The sequence below is a fragment of the Coturnix japonica genome, chromosome 2 (genome assembly GCF_001577835.2).
Source record: "Coturnix japonica isolate 7356 chromosome 2, Coturnix japonica 2.1, whole genome shotgun sequence".
Lineage (NCBI taxonomy): Eukaryota > Metazoa > Chordata > Aves > Galliformes > Phasianidae > Coturnix > Coturnix japonica.
Genome location: NC_029517.1, coordinates 5,975,820 through 5,996,511, shown reverse-complemented (window position 1 = coordinate 5,996,511; position 20,692 = coordinate 5,975,820). Strand labels below are relative to the sequence as shown.

The window sequence follows — 20,692 nt, the reverse complement described above, 5'->3', positions numbered from 1 at the left end:
CTTGTTGACCATGATAGCATGAGACTTGTCTCCCGCGGTTACTTCCAACACTAGGACAGATTCCGTTGTATCAAGATAGCAATCAGCATGCAAATGACTGCAATTTGTATGCTGCCCATTCTGGAAGAGATCAAATATATATCTATATATGTATATATATTTCACAGCGAAAATTCAGTCATTTCATTACTGCACAGATCTGGACTGTCTGTGTTTTCCTACAGGGGTCATCAATAGGTAAATACAGAACTGAGAATACTAACAGTTAGGGAAGACTTTGCCCAGATAATAAACATAAGGCGCCCATAGGTACCTTATATTTATGATACTTCTTGCAGCAAAATGACATTCAGCTACAGATTTACTGCTATCAACTGGCTGTACATTTTCTGTTTCTCCATTAGGACTGAAAACAAAAGAACAACTTGCAGTGTTTCCCTATGTTTTGCCTGAGATCTCAGAATGAGGAGAGGAAGTGAGGGAGAGAAATCATGGACGATATGGAGAGATCCTTCTGAAGGCAATGAATGGGAACCAGAGGAACATGGCAACGGGGAAACAGATGATAAAGAAAGAGAACAAGATACAACATGCAGGCCAAAAGGATGGGAAACGAGAGAAGAATAAAATAAATCAGTAAGTGAAGTTCTAGCTGAAAAGTTCATCGTGGATTCTTTACTTGTGTGCCCTTGCACTCTACTAGGTGGAGGAACAGAGGTGCTACAATATCCTGATGCTTTGCTTTTCATTTTGGTAGTAGGACAAGTCACAAAGCACATAGGAATTAACAAAGTATTACATGTTCCAGTGCGTGTCAGATCGAGGATACATACCCTGATGGACATCACCAGCTTAATTCCTGCAACTGCTTTGGCATGTTCCTTTGTGAAGTGCTACATAAATGCTAAGTGTTGTTATTAAGTAGACGAACACAGCCCAGCGGGTGTCATCACATGTAGCAGAAATTACACGCATCCCGAAACAGATGCCGTTATGTGCAACAAATAACTGCACGGCTCTGCTGGCTGACTGTTGACAGACCTGCCAACTTGAGGTGCTCGTGCCCTCAGTGAGGCCCAACAGGTTATACAAGTGCATACAAAGGATGAGTCGTCCATCAGGAGTATCTTGCTGCAGTCTACATTAATGGCAACATGGGAGAGCCAGCCTTTCAGTTTGGAAATCCAAGCCATAGCCTCTAAGCATTTCCCTATTTTATTGTTTTACAGACTACAGGCAGAGGAAAATTAATTCCCCATGTAATTCCATTGAAATCTAGTACATTAGCTGAAGGATTGCATTTATTTAAGACCGTACCAATATTTATGAGATGAATTTAGGCCCAGAATGTGTTGGCTGATGGCCCTTATTGGGAGATGAACTGGATTGCTGTTCTGGGAAGGCTTCCCAGCCGTTGGGAGTGACAGTGGGGAGGGGGAGGAGGACAGAGAAGAAGAGGGCAGAACAGAGTGTCAGGACCACAATAACTAATACTTAGGAGGCAGAAGAGGAGATAAACTCACAGAATGACAATTCTAGCATTTTAATTTGCATGTGGAATTATTTCGAAGTCAAACTGATGGCTTGAAAACAGCTTTATCTACCCAGAGCTGTGAGTGAGTTTATACACTTCCCATTATTAGCACTGCACTGTCCTACAGTAGAAGTCCTGCCATAGACTGACATGGAAGAAAGAACACAGAGTGGAGATATCTTCCCGAATTTACGTATTGAAGATCTAAGCAATACATCTGAGGTGGGTCACGGTGCAAAACAAACTTAACTCACCCCAAAACATACACGCTCTTTGGTCTCACCAAAGTGACTGAGATTCAGAAATGGTTTCTTCAGCTTCCTTCTGAATTCAAGACCGAAATTAGTCACAGTCAGTATAGGTTCACGTGAGCTTCTTTAGTTCAGAATGACACACTACTTATTTTAATATACTACTAAATTGTGGTTTGTCATACGTGTTTATATTGGTGAAACAACGTTCCCGTGTATTCTACTCACTAATGTAGACACCGAGTCTCAGAGTCCTCCAGCTTTTATTGGCAAGTACAGCTCACCACAAAGGCTAAAACTTAGCTGTAATTTTTTCACTTCCATAATGAATTACACAGTAATTTAGAGCAAGCTGTGAGGGATCTTTGGGACCACCCGTCTGAGGAGACAGAGAACTTCTGGCCAACGTGCCCATATAGTGCTCCATCCTCCCCAGTTCTAGATATAATTCCCATTTTCAATGACGTGCTGTCAAGTCTCCATTAACTTGGAGCTCCACTTAAGCCTTGAGCCTTCTTCAAGTCTGGGTGTTGCTGCTGGGAGCATGGTTTAAAACAACAACAACAAAACCAGCTATTTCTGATCTACTTCTGATCTGTACATTAAAGCCTGTGCTTGGTGCTCCTGGAGCTCCCCAAGCCAACCCAAGCATTTTAGACATTGCATTTACAAGTTTCCATTTGGTTGGTTGGTGAGCTCCTTTGTTTCAGGACTGGCAAGGCTGAGTGTTTCTAGTTTCTTGCTGCATCGCTGCAATAAGCATTATTAAATACAACCCCCTCCAGCCCCAGGGGCTGAGCCCAGGTATGCTGCATACCAAAGTAAATAGGAAAACACGTATGTCTAATAGAAGAATTTTCTCTCTGGATAGAATGACTACTATGCTTCTCCGGAAAATACAACACATTGTGGTCCTTTATTCAGATACTTCTTTCTTTTTTAAGCTCTATCGCCATCTCCAAATGTTCAAAAACTACAGTTTGGCCCTCAAAATCATAAGTGTGTCTGTGAAATAATAAACGTGGGGATCTTTTACTTTGCTCCCTGGATTTTGAGCTGTTAGGGTGCACCTGGGTCACATTTGCAAGCTTTATACTCTAACCATTAGGACTGGAAACTGACTTTAATTTAAAGAAAAAGGAAAGCCGGGCTTCTAACCTCATTACACAACTCTAGTAGCTGGAGTGTAAGTGAAACATCAAACATCACAAGATTGGAGATAAAATCATGAGTGCTGACAACATCAATTTAGAGTAGGAGGTGGGATAGCAGGGGAAACTCGGGGCACATGGCTTTACTTTTTATCTTAATGTTTTTATAGGCTGTCTACTTTTACCTTTAATCAGAAGTTTTCAGCGGCAGTTCTTTCTTCATATACCTGCACGTGACATTAAAAGGTCACTTCTGCATTAATACCTGACGCCATCTGCTAACTGCATCTTTCTATCAGAGCTGACATGAAAAGGAAGGTGTACCCCGATGGTCCGCCCAGCGCTAATATCACAGCCAAGAGGTATTATGGAAGTACGGGTCATAAGTGCACAGCTGAAACGGTGTTGAGAGGGATCCCAGTCCCCTGCTCTGTGTGTGTGTGTGAGGAATGCAGGATATTTCTCATGGCTGTTATATTTACTGCCTGATTGAGGAATATTGTATAGAAAATTTACCCATAAAGGTCAATGTTTCTTTGTGACTTCTAAGTGGGTGTTTAGAAGGCACGGCTTGCTGTGTCTTTTGTACCTCAAAATTATCTCAGAGAAGAATAACATGGAAACCTAGAAATCTACATATAGGTAAACCCATCACTAAAATAAATTAGTTGTAATTAAGCCAAGTAATTAAAGGATCTTGTGTAGAGGGGGACAAACACCTCCCTCTCCCTGCTGGCCACCCCTTTCTTAATGCAGCCCAGAACACAGTTGGCCTTCAGGGCTGCAAGCACACACTGCCGGCTCATATCCAGCTTTTCATCCACCGGGACCCCCAGGTCCTTCTCTGCGGGGCTGCTCTCAAGGAGATCTTCCCTTTTGTATGAATACCTGGGATTACCCCGACCCAAGTGCAGCATACTGAGCTCAGCCTTATTGAACCTCATTAGGTTCTCATGGGCCCGCTTCTCCAGCCTGCCCAGGTCCCTCTGGATGGCTTCCTTTCCTTGTCATGTATCGACTGCACCGTTCAGCTTGGTGTCCTCTACAAACCTGCTTTGGGTGCACTCAATGCCATTGTCTGTCATTGATGAAGATGTTGAAGAGCACCAGTCCCAAGGCACCGCTCATATTTATTTATATCATATTTATCCCCTCAAAACATTAACAAGCCAGGAATGTCAAGATAGGTACATGTGCAGAGAAATGCAGAATTCAGAGATCCCAATAGCCTCTGAAGTGCCACAGAGCCGTGTGACGCTCACAAGCACAAATGAATCTTACAGTTCATAGTCCACATCTAGTAAAAAGCAGTCTTTAAAGATAAATTAGCTTGAAAAAACATTCCAGCATATTTTGGCTTCATATATTGCTACAGGAGCAGGGTTTGACCCTTTCATCCTCATGCAGGTGCCTTGGCGCTCAGCCTAATTTGACAGATTCCATCTTTCTGCAAAGCCCAACGGCAGAGGTCAAAGAAGGAAATGCATCGTCATCGCAGCCTCCTTTCTTGGGGGAGCATTGAGGTTAGCCCTCTGGATTTAAAACCTTACCACAGAGACAGAAAACAAGATTGGCTAACCACAATGACTTGACTCAAAGAGTTAGAAACACTGACATAAGGCGAGCATTCCTGAAAATCTAAAGTCAGAGTTCTGCCTACGTTTTAAATAAACAGCAATCCAAAAATCTAGGGCAAGAAAACTCCATAGGCATCTCAGTATTTTACTTGAGCCAACATCAATCTTCCTTCTCTTCAGACAGGCTGGTAAATCAGCAGTGCTAGATCAGTCAAAGCAGTTGAATGCAAAAGCTGAGGAGACAGACAGAATCTGTACTGCGTATATGAATTACTGAGATAAAGGAAAACTGCTCATAAAGTTACATCTTGAATAAACATGAACACTTAGCGAGAGTACACAGTGAGGAGGAAATACTACAGTCCAAATCCTGTGAGATGCCTCTGATTAAATGTACCATCAAGTGGGAAAGGGACCTTGGTTTCTCTGCACTTTAGATGCTGCAGCTCACTCACACACAGCTTCAGAGCAGCAAAGAGAGACAGAGCTGGAGGCAGCAGCAGGGCCGTGGAGCACTGGGGCAGAGCACCAGCAGCACACCCAGCCTGATGGATCGTGGGCTCACACCACTGGGACGATGCTGCTAGCTGGTTCAGAGCACCTACCCTGCTACTTGGAACTGCTGCATGTCAAAGATACCAGCCTAGGAGCTGCTGAGCTTCAGGATCCAGCATGTGCCGACTACTGAAAGCACAGATTGAGGTAAGAATAAAGAAAACAGCGTACAGGAATATTTAGAAGATTTGGAGAACCTGGTAAGAAAACGATGCTTTTATTCTCCTACAGCACAGATAAGTACTGTGAGGCCCATCTCTGTTCCATCAGTGAGCGGGCTGTGAACCATTCATGGCCAGGATCCGCCATCCCCATGCAGTGATACTGATTCAGGTTTTCTCAAGGAACACCCAGAGATGAAAAACTGAACTGTCCTCAATGCAGAATTCACAATAGATCGCCCTCCATTCTACTCCTGCAAAGCAAGGGACAATGCAGCTTGTCTGCAGGAAAGAGCTGAAAAGGAATGTAGAAAGTGGATAAGAAGGACGTGAGATTACCCATCCTTTTACTTAGGACTTGTTTGATTTCCATTCATAACATCATACAGTAGAAGTGGAACAGATCTATTAGATCAGTGAGTGCGTCTTGCTCAAAGAGCGGGATTAATATCTTCCCACAGCCATCCACAATGAAGAATGCTTCAGTTGCCAAAATAATCCTGTGCTGAACAGCGAAACCCACAGGTGGCAAGCAACCCTCAGTGCTAGGCTGCTTAATAACTGCACATATTTAACATCAGCACCATTCTCTCAGACAAACCAGGGCATTCTTTTCTATGGTGCCCTCCTGCCTGCCAGCCAAAGGAATGGGAACCCTGAGTTCTGTCCCTGAAGGCTGAATCCGTGTTACCAACTGGTGGGTTGGTCTTTGCCAAGACATTTTTGGAGGAATTATAGCAATCCCTCTCACAGAAGGGAATTAGCCGTGGTACTTAGGCAAAACAGACATTCCATTTATAAATATAATTACTTTTGCTGTTCCATCAAGAAAAAAAATATTTAGTAGAGAGGGATACAAGGGAGAAAATTATTTATGTGTTGACACTTCCAGTATAAATAGGAAACAGATCTGGATGAAACTAAGCGGAAAATGAAAAACATGCAAAAATGTGAGATTACCATGTGAAGGGATAACAACTCTACTGCGTTCCCTCCCAACTGAAGAACAGGCCTTCATTTTGCTTCGTGTTTGGATTATAACTACGTGAGCGTTTGACAATAAATGCAAAAGCTTCCTTTGAATTTATCAGCAAGTTCTTTTCTTTGGGCTGCTGACCTTGAGCACTGCAAAGCAGGCACTCCTCTGTGGTGCAGCACAGGGCACAGGGATGTGGCCTGCACGTATTCCCTTTGCTATGTTGTACTATAGCATGGGCTAGGGAAGAAAAGAGTGAATATACCATTCAGATTCTATACATAGAGTGACTGCATCCAGTGTTATCACCTAAAGAAAGACTCTGACCCCATCTCTGGTACTCAGTACATTCACTTATTTCACTCAGGCTGTGTGTAAGGGTATGGCCATAGATGCACATCTTCAGCGTTACATTTCTGATGGATATTTTTATCTGGCATCTTCATTCTTAAAGATATTAATGATTTTTCACATATGGTGTGCTATATTTTTATAGAGCTGTAAGATACCATGGTGATTAGCGCCATGTGAGAGCTTAAATAGGACGGAACAGAACATGTCCTCCCAGCAGATATGTGGCCTTGGTACATCTGTAGGTAAAGCATTCACAATTTTACCCTGTGCATCAGAATTGTATGAGTTCCATAATAGAAGACTGTATTGTATTTGACAATGTTGCAGAGAGAACAAGAAACCTTAGGTTTAATATCGCTGTAGCTTTAATTAGGGCTCTCAGATCAATTGCGTAAGGACAGACTGCTTAGACAAAGCTCTTTTGATCATATTTATTGCTTCAATTTAAGGCAGGCAGGAGAAAAAAAGAACCACAGGTATCCCGTAGTTTAACTACATATAAATATATAGGTACGTATAGGTACGTAGTTTAACTACATATATATATATATAGGTACGTGTCTATCTATAGACCTATATATATATAGGTATGTGTCTATCTCGTGTCTATCTCACCATATTTCTGGTAGGAAAAGACTCAAGCTCCAAACACCCTTGCAAATTTGCCCAATCAATAACCAAGTCCACATACAAAATCTACTCACTGAATCAATACATTACTGAGAAACTAATCACATTTTACTTACCCACTCAAACACTGCGAAAGCCTGGAGACACTGCAAGGCTGCTGTAAATGAAGGTGTTACTGCTGGGCATGCTGCAGGCTGCTCATGCATGCCTTTTTTTTTTCCCTAACAGCTATCCTTAACCACCTGGATTAGGACTGCCACTGGCAGAGCAGCTACCCCTTGTATTACTGGATCCAAAGCAAGGACTTTATGGAAGTTCAGCAGACCAGGAAAGCAGTGGGGCTGTTTCTGGACACTAGAATGTACAAACCAGCGAGCTTAGGAGCTGCTGGAAAGAGTCTGAATGAAATTGATGAGGGTCTGACCCTGAAGTTCTGGCTTCAAAAAGGGAGACTGAATATGGAGATGCTGAAAACCAGGCTGCGCAGGGGACATCTTCCACTTCTCCTTGCCCAGAGCTGCAAGGAACACAGGAAGACGAGCATCAGCACTTCCCTCACTCATCTCCCTCACAGCAGTGCATTAGAGGTTAAATAAATAATAATAATAAAAACAAACCAAACCCAAAGCACTCAGGAAAAGGCAGTTTCTGAAAAACTGGTCACTAGTAAAGAAAGGCAGCCAGTCCCCTAGGGATGATCTCCTTGCCTAAGGAGGAAATGGGATTACGGCGGTAATGTTTGCTGCGCTGTAATTAAGGTGGTGTCAGGACTTTCATTAAAATGTGTGTTTTTGTGGAGGGGCTGTGGCTTGGGGAACATTTTTGCTAGAGGCTGAAACATAACAACTTTGTTCTCAGCCAGAAAATGCACGCACAGTCTTTATTATACATGTAATTTAGAACCTTGGTGTAGTCTTGACAGGGGAGATTCTGCTGTTTCCATATTGGTATGTAGGCAGCTAGTTTAGAACACTAGATATTAAAGGAAGTAAATAAGTGAATTCTGGCTCGACCTCATGTAGGTGACCATGTCCCCATAAACTGGTTGCAATTAACTCCAAAAAATCAAAGGCCAGATTCTGCTGGTTCTATACAGACACGTAGCTTTCTCAAAGTAAACAGCTGCAAACAGGATTGGGCTCCCAGCATTTTCCCCATTTCAATTGTAGAATCACAGAATGACCCGGGTTGGAAGGGACCTCAAGGATCATGTTGTTCCAACGCCCTGCCTGGCAGGGCCACCAAACATACATGTTTATTAGATCAGGTTGCTCAGGGCCCCATCCAACCCAGCCTTGAACACCTCTAAGGACGGGGCATCCACAACCTCCCTGGGCAGCCTGGTGCAGGTCTGTCTGCCCCACATTATGGTTCCTTTATTGGTAAGGGACAGAGATTATTTCTTGACAGAACTGGTGACGGAGGACAAGGTTGGCCCAACTAACGGTCCGCTCTGTGCCTTTGCTCACAGGTGCACACAATGTGCTGCTTCCCTGCATGCTTCCTACTGGCTGTGGGCTTTTCCTGGCCTGCACGTACCTGTGATGCTGCCAGCATTCAACCCAAGGGATGTCCTACTTTCAGCTGCTAATTGGATTTTACTCAAACCATTGGCAATCTGCACTTCTGGATTAAAAAACCAGACTCATACAACAAGTATTATTTCCCACAAGCTTCCCCCTCGACCACCCACCACCACAGATACGTCAAGACTAAAATCCAGAGTATCAATGGTTATAAAGTTTTAGTTTCATGAAGCTGTAAGCATTGCCACCAACCAGACAAATAGCAAAGATGGAACAGACTGAAGTTCCGAAGTAACCTGTGGATGATTTAGAAACTCCAAGTAACAAAATACCGTATAACGTAGCACAGTCCATCGTTATGTTACAAGAACAAATCATAGAAATTGCAAGTTTAGGAAGAATTCACCCATTTCTGCACAATTTAAGCACAGAACCAACTTTCATCAGCACACAGTGGTCTTCAGTGAAGTTATTCATGCTTTCAGTTACTACCCCTGCAGCATAGGCAAGTGTGATTCCTTGCATGCAGACTCTACCTGAGATGAGCACCTTCTTTGACTCAATTTAAATTGCCTGGAAGAAGTGAATCTGAAAGAAGCCAGAAGTTGGAGAATGAGTGAGCCCTGCACGAGGGTTAGAGTGTAAGCACCAGTTTTAAACTCACGCTTTGGCACGCACAAAAAGAAGACTTTCTTATGAAGATAAAAGTCTCCACGTGTAATAACTCAATATATAGACAAGCCCTGGGGGCTCTCGTCTTAAGCACTTAGCATTTTTGGCTCCATCTTAATGGATGAAATAGCTGTGTTTCTCAGTCATGTTAGCCCAGTCAAAGTAGCTTAATATGATGAAAAAGCCTCAGGCTTTGGTGAGACTAAGGTGTAAAGGTGTGATGATAGCACATACATCACAGTGCAGGCAAGGCTGCCTCTCACACATGCTAAACTCATCATGTCAAAGCAGGCAGGGGATGGGGAGCTTAGACTTTAACATGGCTTTACACACCTCACTTTGCCACTGTCACCCCGTGGATCTGGCACCAGACTCCCTGGTTTTCCAAGCAGTACATTGCAGTGAGCTGATGTTGACTGCAGCGCACAACTGAACAGCCATTCAACTGTCAGAGTTTGGAATTAATGACATAAAGGTGTCCGGATCCCCTTCCAGATAGAATCAGGAATGATCTTATTTCTCACTATTTGTTACATAGGCTCTTTTAGCTGTGTAATACTGTGACTAGTATTTCCATAACAAGCATATTTACAAACCAGTTGTTACTTTCTTTCAATGATTTCCAAACCAAGACCCTCCTCTTTAACTACCCGGTTCAATGCAATGTGCCATCTTCAACTCCTATTATTACACATGAAGACATCACTGTTTCTCACTGAAGCACACAAGGCCAACTTAAGATGCATTTAAGTCAGAACTGAAGACATGCCTTGTTTAATCAGTACTGCCAGGGTCTCACTTATATTTTAGGAACAATACCAAGGAGACAGAAATGCTTATTTCAGGAGGAAAAGGAGGTAAAATTGCAGTGGGAAGTTTTGAAGCTACCCGCCCTTAGAAGTTTAAGGAAGGAAAAAAGAGAAAAGAAACGTCAGTTTCATCTGAGTTAGTTTACAGTGAGCTGGAAGATCTCTTTGCATTCAGTAAATCAGAGGACGCGTTCATTTACTATGATGCCTTTGTTATAAAAATGCCTGTTTTCCAGGCAGAGATGATTTATTAGAGCTGGTAGAGCGACATAAACTTCCCATTTTCCCTGACAAAGCCGTTCAAATGTCCTTAATCAACAAAGCGCTCCTATGGTGGATTTACATGTGGTGGATTTACATGTGGTGACATCACTTCTCCCAGCCCGTCCCCCTGCCATAAATAATGCCACAAACACAGCGCTACAATCCCACCCTCCCCTCCTGCTCTCAGTGCTCCTTCAGTCCTTCACACCTTCGATTGCAGCAGCTCTCAGAGCAGACCTGCCCAGCTTTGTCCTGACATGTCACAACATTATGCGGTGTAACTAATGGACAGCAGCCCCTTATGGTACTATGGTCCCAGACCAGGCTACACCACAGCTGGCTGGGTCCTGCCTCCACCAGGACTGGGTACTGTGACAGCTACATAGAAACATAATTAATGGAAGAAACAATGGAGAAAAAGGTCAACACTGTTAGACATGCATCTGCTGTTGGGAAACAAAACAACAACAACAAAAAAGCTGCCCAAAGCTCAGTCGCTCGCATTGATCTAAAGGCCCGAAACAACGTTTATGTGGCAGCAATGGATGAACCAAGTGAATGTGGTGGCTGCGCTGCACGTAATCCAGCTGCGGGCTGTGGCAGTTCTCCATCACACACCTAACAGCCGGTCTGAGCCCACAGCACGCTCACGTGTCCAAGCTCAAATCAATTTGCACATGCATAGCAGCTCTGACACATCCTGAACTCGCTGGAGCCGCGCATGTGCAGCAGATCCACACACACACTTGAGGGGATGGCCATTTTTTTTTTGTTACCCAGAGCAGATGGAACCCGGTGACTCCTGCAAATGCCACAGCGATGCTCCTGCTGTGCTGAGGCTGTGGCCCTTCCCTCCCTGCTCCCAACCAGCCAAGCCTGGACTGGTTTAGAATTAAATGTTCTCGGTTATCTTAGCCTAACTTACCCCAATTAACAAAATTCAGAGGCGCTTTCTTGTGCATTAGGCCATAACCATCTAAGCTGCCATATCTGAAGCCCTTGTGGTAACTTAAAGACTTTGTCACACAAAGGCTGGGCTCAGGGTGTGTTATTTTTCAGCTGGCAGATATTAACCCATTTACAGCAATAGGGCTGAGGAAGTCACAGCAACAGCTCAGCTGAGAAATGGGATGGTTTCATATGTATATGTGTGTATAGACCGAGATACCACCTTCATCTCCACATGTATATATATGATAGTATCATACAGATCTCATTTAATTACCCAGGGAATAAACCAGCAAAGTCTTTATGTTATGAAACAATTCCTAGGAAAACAGGCCAGCAAAAGCCGTGTTTGCCACATCATGTCATTGTTCATTTGCTATTCCTGAAGCCGACAAGTGAGAGCTCAGGTGAGGAAGCACAGAGTAAGGGCCGGATTGCTGTGTGTTTGGTTTTATGTCTACAAAACCGTGCTTTAAAGTCATCTCCACCTTTGCTGCTGTACCCGTGTGCTACTTTAAGCTGTGCTATCAACCTGCATTCACACAGAGAGCAAACCCAAGACTATAAAGGGTTGAAAAACCCAACCAAGGGCTCTCGCAGCATTATGTGCGTTCCCCAGAGCCCTGCCCTTATCCTTATCCTCCATCTCTGGAGTCCGGCGAAGTTGTTACGGCGCGGAGCTCGGCTCTCTTGCCCACAAAGCCCCATGTCACGACCCAGCCGCGCTCTGCCTTGCTCTCTCTGCACTCGTGGGGCAAAGAAGAAGGACCGGAGCGGGGGCCCCGTGTTAGCAGCGGGGGGAAGGAGGACGGGGGGAGGGGGATAAACATGCCGGGCGCCTCCAGGGCTGCCCTCAGGGCGGTGCCCGGGGGGGAAGCCCGGGGCCGGACTTTGTTTCGGCCGCGCCTCCGCCTCTCCCATCCCGCTCCCCTTCGGAGCCGGAGTCCCTCCCGGCCTCCGGGCCACGTTAAATCCCGTGTAATGAGGTTTAACCCCGCCCCGAGGCGCGGCGCGGCCGGTCGGGCAGGCAGCCAGCGAGGCCCCTGCCCGGGGAGCCCGCCCGCCGCCCCGAGCGGCCGCAGCTGTTCCACGGTTCCAGCCGGAGTTGTTGGAAAGCGGCCACAGCTCCACAGACTTTGTCTCCCCCGCGTTCAGCGCTCAACTCTGCTCCATCCTCCCCTCCCCTCCCCGGGGGCGGCCGCGGCTGCTCTGAGCGACGACGAGGGGGGATGGAAGGGGGGTGCTGGGGATGGAAGGAAGGGGGTGATGGGGATGGCCGTGCCCCCGCGGCTCCGGCATGCACGGAGTCGAGGCTCCCCGCTCACAACCCCCGGGGAAAAGAAAATACATAGAACAACAAATAAAAAAAAGAATAATGTTGAGGGTGGGGAGCGAGCTCGGCGCGCCGGGTGCTCAACCCGTCCCATCCCATCCCGTCCCATCCCATCCCATCCCGTCCCGTCCCATCCCGTTCAGTTCCGTCCCGGCCCCGCTCCGCGCTTTCCCCGCAGCCCTGTGCTGAGCGTGGCGCGGCGGTGGGTGTCTGCGCTGGGACGGGCGGGGCGGGCAGGCGCAGTGTGGGGCCGCGGCAGGGGGAGGGCGGCGGGCGGGCGCTGTGTCTGCGTCGCACCGACAGGGGGAAGGGAAGGGAAGGCGGGGGGTTACGCACCAGGGCAGAGCCGGGATCCCTTCTCCACCCCACGAGCCCGCGGGGAGGGGAGAGAAAAAGGACGGGGGGGGTGTGGGGGGAGCGTTCTCCTCCTCCTTCCTCCTCCCCCTTTTTCACCCTTCCTCCTCCTCCTTCTTTCCCTAAAGTTAAACTTCCTGCTCCCGGCCCGGCTGGGAAGGGGACGCGCAGCCCGGCCGGACTCTGCCCTCGACACACACACAACAGCTGGAGCTGTCAAAACTTCCTCCTCTCGGCCTTCAGCCCCCGCCGCCTCCTCCTCCTCCTCCGCCGCCGCCTGCTCCTCCTCCGCCCCCGGGGGCTCAACGCGGGGGGAGGGCGCGGGGGCAGCGTACAATGAAGCGGCGGCCGCCGCAGCCGGGCAGCACCGGAGCCGCCAGCAGCTCCCGAGGCCTCTGAGAGGGGGAAGCCCGCAGACAGCGCCTCGACCGCCGCCTCCCCCCGGACCCCGCCGAGCCGAGCACGGGGTGTTATTGTGTGCGAGACCCTTCGTGCCTCCGCGCTCTTCTCTTCGCACCCCCCCTTCCCCTCTTCCCCCCCCCCTCCCCCGGTTCCTCCCTCCCCTCCTCCTCCTCTCTCCCCATGCTGCTCCCCCTGCTACCTGCGCTGGTCGGCGGCGGCTGAGGCCAGCGATGCGAGGCGGAGGTGGAGGAGGCGGAGGTGAGGAGGAGAGGAGCCGAGGGAGCAGGAGGAGCATCGGGATCCCCATCACCATCCTCATCTTCATCACCATCATCCATGTGTCTCTCTCGTCCTGCTGACTAGGATGTCAACGGAGGACAAGAGCCTGGTGGTGGCGGTGGCGGAGCCGCCTCAGCAGCAGCAACCCCCCGAGCCTGCAGCTCCCCCCCCAGCAGCAGCGGCAGCAGCCACAGACAAAAGACCTAGGGGCCGGCCTCGCAAAGATGGCGCTTCCCCTTTCCAGAGAGCCAGAAAGAAGTAAGTTGGGCGCTGGTGTGTGCGAGGCGCCGAGGGGCCGGGGCCGGGCAGAGCTGTCACGGAGCCCCGCCGCCCCCCTCCGTGCCCGCTGCTTAATGCCATTTTGAGAGGGGCTCTTCTTTCTTTCTTTCTTTCTTTTTCTTCTTCTCCTCCTCTCCCCTTTGCACTTTCTTCTCCTCCTCCTTTTTCACCTTTGTCTCCCTCCGCCTGTTTTTTCCCCGCACACTTTTCTCCCTATTCCTTTCGCCTCTTTCTCCGGAGTTATTCTCTTTCCCTTCCCCTCTTCCTCCTCTATCTTCGCACCGTCCCTGCTCTGCTCTCCTGGATCCCGGCTGCCATTCCCTCTACCTGCTCGTCGCTCCACGTCTCTCTATATGAAATATCGCTCCCTGCTCTCTCTCCTCGCTTTCCCCATCCCACCCCCTTCCTCTCTTTGAGGAAGAAAAGACGGTTCTTCCCTTCACACTCGCACTTCCCCCCCACCCCCCACGCACCCCCCTCCCCCCGAACACTCAAAGTTGAGGTAGAGTTTCCTCGGCCCGGAGGCTGCCGGCGCTCGGGGAGCTGTCAAGCGTTGGCCCCGGGCTGGGGGGGGAGAGCGGGGGCCGCCTCCTCCTCCTCCCCGTGACAGAGCGCCCTTCCCCTGCGTGGGGGGAGGGCGGAGGACGGGTTTTGCGGGTGCCCGTCGGCCCCAAAGGGCTCGGAGCGCTCAACTTGGTGCGGGAATGAAGGGTGGGTTATGGTGTGTATAGGGGGGACTCATACGTGAGGTATCGGGGCACGGCACGGCGCCCGCCCCACTCAGGGAGCCGCTTGTGGGGGGCCTGGCTGCGGTTGTTTGTAAGGGGACGGAGCTGGAGGCAGCAGGACAAAGCCGGACCGAGCGCGTTGTTGTTGCTTATTTATTTATTTCTCTATTTATTTATGGTTGTTTTGAGGGCTTCGTTTATTTATTTATTTAGCGAAGAGATACGATCGCGAGCCAAATAGGAAGTCCGTGCGGAGAGTTTTGGTGGAGTCGTGGGGGGACTGCGAGTTGGTTTCCCTTTGTGTTAAAGGGCCGCTCTCGCTCTGACGTCAGCTGCTCGCATTTAACCCCGAGGCTCGTCTCTTCCCCGCACCCCATCGCCGCTCTGCCGGGCAGAGAACGCGCACCGAGGGCTGGATGTGCCTCTGCTGCACCTTTTAGTCTGCCCACAGCTGAAAGGAGTCACCAAACGTAGATGAAATCGTTAGTTCTGCGTGATTCGGGGTTGATTTCCACATCTAGAAGCCAAATCTTAAGCGAGAAACTTGGGAGCGTTTGGTTTGATTGAGAAAGTTTTAGGATGGAAAATGGGAATAGCGAAGAAATGTTATTGGGTTGTACAAAGAGCCAAGCGACCTGTGAGAGCTGACAGACCCTGAGCAAAAAGTGGGTGCGCAAGAGGCAGCTCCCTCCTTTCTGTTGGGTTCTGGGGGTGTTGTCAACTTGCTTTAGGAGGAAATGAAATTCTCCTATAAAAATACGTGCTGATGTGAACGTGAGGCCAAGCGTCGTGTCAGAGCCAGAGATGAGATGAGCTGCGTGGAAAATGAGAACTGATCAGAACTCCTTTTTCTTCCCATTGTGGCTACGCCTGCCTATGCCTACTTCCATCCTATGTATGGAAAGCTGTATGTGGGTCCAGCTGCTATCAGCCCCAAGTGCTTTTGAAACTAGTTTTATCCAAATAGCAGGTTTTTTTCCACATGAAAACCAGTCTTCAGTCTTCTGTCCATCACCATTTGAATGATGCTGCTTTGTCAATAGCATTGTCAGGAGGCTTAATCTCAGGTGAACAGTTCATTTTTGTTATTTATATTGTAATCGTGCCCAGAGGCCAGGGCACCATTGTACTACGTACAGTACAGATGCATAAGCAAATATTGCTCCTGCGCAATTTATTAATTTAAATGGGAAGATAAGACGGCGTGTAAATGTAAGGAAGGTAGTGGGAAAGCATGAGGGAGCTGTGAGAAAGCTGTGAGCAAAAGAACATGCAGAAATTGGAGCAACCCAACGATCTCAGCATCACTGAATGATGATTCAAAGGTATCAGACTTGGAGGATGTATTTAAAGGAAGGTAGCGCTGTCACCAGGAGGGTTATCGCAGATGACTTGTTTCCTGCCTCAAGTGCAAGGCAAACACTCCTATTTTCTTCCTCACTTTTTGACTGAAGTCTATCTGTGTAGAGCTGAGGTACAAATACAAGAGGTGGAGCTTGAAAGGGCCTTGTGCAGCCTTGGCATTGAGAGCAGGTGGGTTGTTCTTGACATAGCTCCTAAGGAAGAATGCAAAGAACCCTATTCAAAGCAACGAATGAGGAAAATAATGTGGAAATACCAGCTTTCAAATGAATTTAAGAGGTGGCAAGATTGCATTTACCAAAGCAAAATAAAGGAAAAGAATTAAAAAACCAGAAGGAATTGCATTACTGAAGATACGAAAGGACGTAGGAAAGAAGAGAATCTGAATCCTGTGGGTATTGTTCATAGAAAAAGGATATAATTAGGGACCTTTTTATCTCATGATCTGAGATCCTGGAAAATTAACTCCTGTGTTTGGATGATTGCTCCTCAGCTTCCATGCTGTGGACCTGAATGTGATAGAGAAGAAGTTGCAAGGGAAGAGTGCGTGTTCTGTTCTGACTGCTGCCATTGAGTGAACAGCTGGTTCTTCATGAACATGTATCAGAATAGTGTTTTTGCTGTCTATTTTCAGTGCTAGAGCTTTGTTAATCCATACAGGGTATAAGCAGCACCAACGTTTATCTTCTCAACAGAAATGTAGTAGAAGTCTCATTGATTGTGATCGTGAGAAGTTGCCCTTTAAGCCAACGTCCAAGTCCACTTTAAGTATTATATTTGGCATCTGTCAGGCTGCTCATCTGTTTGACATCTTGCAAATGTGCCTGTAGTTTAAAACAGAAGAGGAAAATGATTTCAGAAAGCTCGGAATTTGTCAGTTGAAAACCTTTGGTGTTTATTTTCAAGGATCTCTGAGTTATTTTCATCGTAGTTGTTGCTTACTTGCATTGGCCAATGTAAGCTGCTGTAGGATTTCAAAGGCCATAGATTTCATACGTGCAGATAGTTTTGAGGACACGTAAGCGTGGTGTTATTGCCAGGAAATGATTATTTAAGGATTTTTATCATTACTTTAGCTGGATTTGCGATAGAGTAGGCCAGTATTTAAAGATACCTAACGCTCATTTCGAAAGAACCTTGATGTGTCGGATCTCTTTGCTTTAGAGCTCAGTTGTGTCCCCTTAATTCAGAACACATCTTTCCTATGATGTTTGTCTTGACTTTCCTGCCCTGTTCTCACTTAAAAATGCAACGTTTGCAAATGTCAAATTCATGTTGCCTTACACAATTAAAATATTTGCAGCTGGGGAAAGTCACTGCTACGTACCATTGAAAGACAAGTCTTTGGATGCATAGGCTTTGTACAACTGTTGTGTGGATAAGGGTTTAAGTACCAAAGCAAACAGGGGGTTGTGCTTCTGCCTATACCTGCCTCCTAACAAATGGCTTGGACCAAAAGCCGGAAGGTGTGTATTAGATCTCACAGTGTGAAGAGGGGAGGTGTTGGAATAAGGCTTTGTTAACAGGACCTGACACGGGCCTTTGTTAGGTCTGTCTAGTCTATTGTGGAACAGCAGCGAGCCGCATGCAGTAGGGTCTCAATGCAACTCATAGCCATCTTCTCCCACTGCCCCCATTGCTTTACATCCACCTTCACCTGAGGAATTCCTGTTACCGGGCAGTTGCTGTACTGTCACATGTTGCTGTTGCATTGGAGCCTGGCTTAAACAGATCACGGTTCTGTTTTGCTCAGGAGCTTCTGGTAAACGATGTCAGCATTTATCTTTTGATTTGCAGTTCCTGGTGGGACTTCTGTGATAGGCAGCGGTGGGTGCAGTAGAATTGTTTTGCAGCATTGTCAGAGCTGTTAAAATGTTGATTAATGTGAATTGATGTCTTCAGTTGTGTATTAAGGGTGCGCTTAGGCTCACTGTTGGACGTGGATATTTTTCAATAACCTTAGCTGATAGTTTTCTCCATTTAAACCAGACGGTGCTTACCAACAGAGATTGCTTTGAGGCTTTTTTTTGACAGTTTTCAATTCCAGCTGTTAGTTTGTTAACGTCTGTGTTTGATAACCCATTGAATTGCTGTAGTGCTTCTCGTGAAAGGACCCCCAAGAGCTATCAGACAGAATCACGACAGGATCGTGACAGATCAAGCATCGTGACCATTTGGGAAATACCAGCGTGTGGCACACGTTGGTCATAAGCAATGTCTTTGCAGAGGTAGGAATAGGGACCCAATCTCTTGCTTTCAACCCTCTTATCCAGCCACCCACCAGACATCGTTTCATCCTATATTTGGTGACACAGGCGACTTTTCCCAGCTTCAAAAATAAATCACTATTTCTTTGGCTTTGCTTGTGGACATTCTTTCTTTTTTTTTTCCCCCCTTCCCTTATTAATGTGTTCAACTCCTACTGACTTCATGCTGTTGTTCTTTAGTAAGATAATTGGGAATGGACATTTCTAACTCGTAGGCTTGGCTGTCCCACAGCAGCGTTGGAGGAATGGCAGGGTCATGTAAAACTCAGGGAAAATAGCTGTTCTTTATCTAGCACAGAGGATTACACCCCTGTGTTATTTAAACACTAATGCAGTGGGTTTAAAAGTAGTTAAAATGTTATCGTATGTACACTAAAATGCCAGGAAGTGGGGAAATTAAGCTACTAATGGTTTCAAGAAGTACTGAAAGCTTTTTTCTGTTCAGCCTATTTGATTATAAAGTCATACAGTTAGCATGATTCCTATTGTCAGGATAAATACAGATAACCCAGGTTTTATGGCAGCAAATCTGGTTTACTAAAGGAATAACTTGTGTTTAATTTCTTTTTTACACTGTTTTGTACTAGAAGCGTGGCACTAAACATTCCCATTCTTGCTATACCTCAGTTTCTAAGCTGGGATGTTTGAAATGAGTTTGGGCACTTGAAGAACTGCATCCAGTAACACCTTCCAGTAGCACTGCTGTTTTCATTAGTTCAAAATAAATGGGATAAAGTAGGAAAAAAAAACTACCTTAAAATCTACAATATTTATTGCTTGGGGAGACACAGGCAGTGAGTTCCCGGAGTGCATCAGGTGGTTATTTTCTCCAAACATTGTAAATCTTAAGCTGGTTCTGGTGTCAAAAAGCAGCAGCGCTGCTCCCTCCCTGTGCTGCCAGCTGTTTGTTCTCTCCCTTGTGCTGACCCAGGCGTTCGTGGAGCCATGTGGTGAACTGCATTGGAAATTGATCTGGGTTGAAACGAACCTGGCAAAGAAACGTGTTTGCGATAGCATAAGGGAGGAGGCCAGAGCAAGGAGCCAGGGTGCAGAGAGGCAGGGCTTATGTCCTGTGCTAACACTGCCAGCTTCAAGTGGCTGCGAAGCCAGAGCCCTGGTTGTCTGTAATTTGAGGGTGTGGGTGGTTTTCTTTTGGCTGGCTCCAATAAATTCTTCAATACAAGAGATTGGAAGAATCTCTCACGGTCTGTAGGCATGTTATATATGCTAGCTGGTCCTTTGAAGAAATACTGTCGAGAGGGTCCTTAGTGACACTTAAACAGGTGAATCTGATCAACCCTGTGAATCTGATCAACCCCATGCTTGCCCCCAAGCACGTGTACCTGTAGGCACTGATTAAATCAATCGATTAAATCACTTTGATCCACTGAAATATTCCTAAACCATGTATTTATGCACCCTAAATTAATACTACAAATGCAGTGTTTTATGTTAGTAAGCAGTTTCTGATATTCTGGAAGCTCTTTCCTAAAATATTTCAATCTGTGGGCATTGTAATAAAATGACACTGCACGTTGCTCCTTCCAGAGTATTGAAAGTATATAAGTACGAATTTGCAGAGCTGTATTTATCAGCATTGTCACGCAGGATATTCCTCCTCAAACTGAAGGCTTTTTACCTTCTATATCACTACAGACAATAACTTCCAATTGTTTATTTTACCCTCCGAGCATGTGCAGTTGAATTGCTTGTATGGTACAGTAAAGTAAAATGATGCTTGTTAGTGTAGAAGTGCTCCAAATGGACAATCCTCCCTGCAAAGCATTGTCAACCTGTAGAGCTGTGTCAGAGTTCCATCTGGAAGTCCCAGCTAATCTCAAATGACTTCTGGAACGTGCCAAGGTCTGTGGGACCTGGATTGCTGGGGTTACAGCACCAGCCTTCTCCTGTCTGCTGCTATGTGGTGGTCTTGGCCAAAGGTTTCTCATCCCAGGGATGTGGTGGCTCCATAGACAGGAGCTACGTTATGTTAAAGTTTGGTACGTTTGGTTGGTAAGTGACCTCATCAATACAGTGTGTGATCAGTTCAGGCATTTCCCCATGTGTGCAGCTCAGAAACAAAATGAAATTCTTTTAAATAAACTGGTTATTTAGTTGTGCTGTATTGCCATATATGAATGAAGCTGTATGGCCAGAAAAGACTTCAGGCTGATCTTGCTCATCCTTCTGTGCTATGTGCCGGTACAGTTTCTGACAAATTGTTTTCAAAGTAGTTGTTGAATGCAGTTCCAGTCCGTCCCTTAGGCAATTAGTTTCAGT

General features: G+C 46.6%; 1 protein-coding gene and 1 long non-coding RNA gene across 13 annotated transcripts in view; one reads left to right on the top strand and one right to left on the bottom strand.

Moving 5' to 3' along the window:
- LOC107308764 overlaps positions 1 to 13,784 on the bottom strand; it is a 38,234-nt gene extending 24,450 nt beyond the window's left edge. For 2 of the 3 annotated variants that reach the window (XR_001552903.2, XR_001552901.2), the window contains exon 1: positions 13,697 to 13,781. This is a non-coding gene — a long non-coding RNA (uncharacterized LOC107308764). Of the gene's footprint in view, positions 1 to 13,696 lie in introns of all 3 variants that reach the window. The other variant, XR_001552902.2, reaches the window with a different exon arrangement.
- Positions 13,647 to 20,692, top strand: part of KMT2C (lysine methyltransferase 2C) — a 165,214-nt gene continuing 158,168 nt past the window's right edge. For 9 of the 10 annotated variants that reach the window (XM_015852855.2, XM_015852858.2, XM_015852853.2 and 6 more), the window contains exon 1: positions 13,835 to 14,034. In XM_015852855.2, coding sequence (XP_015708341.1) covers positions 13,862 to 14,034 — 173 coding nt within the window. In that variant the 5' untranslated portion in view covers positions 13,835 to 13,861. Of the gene's footprint in view, positions 13,756 to 13,834; positions 14,035 to 20,692 lie in introns of those variants that run through there. The other variant, XM_015852848.2, reaches the window with a different exon arrangement.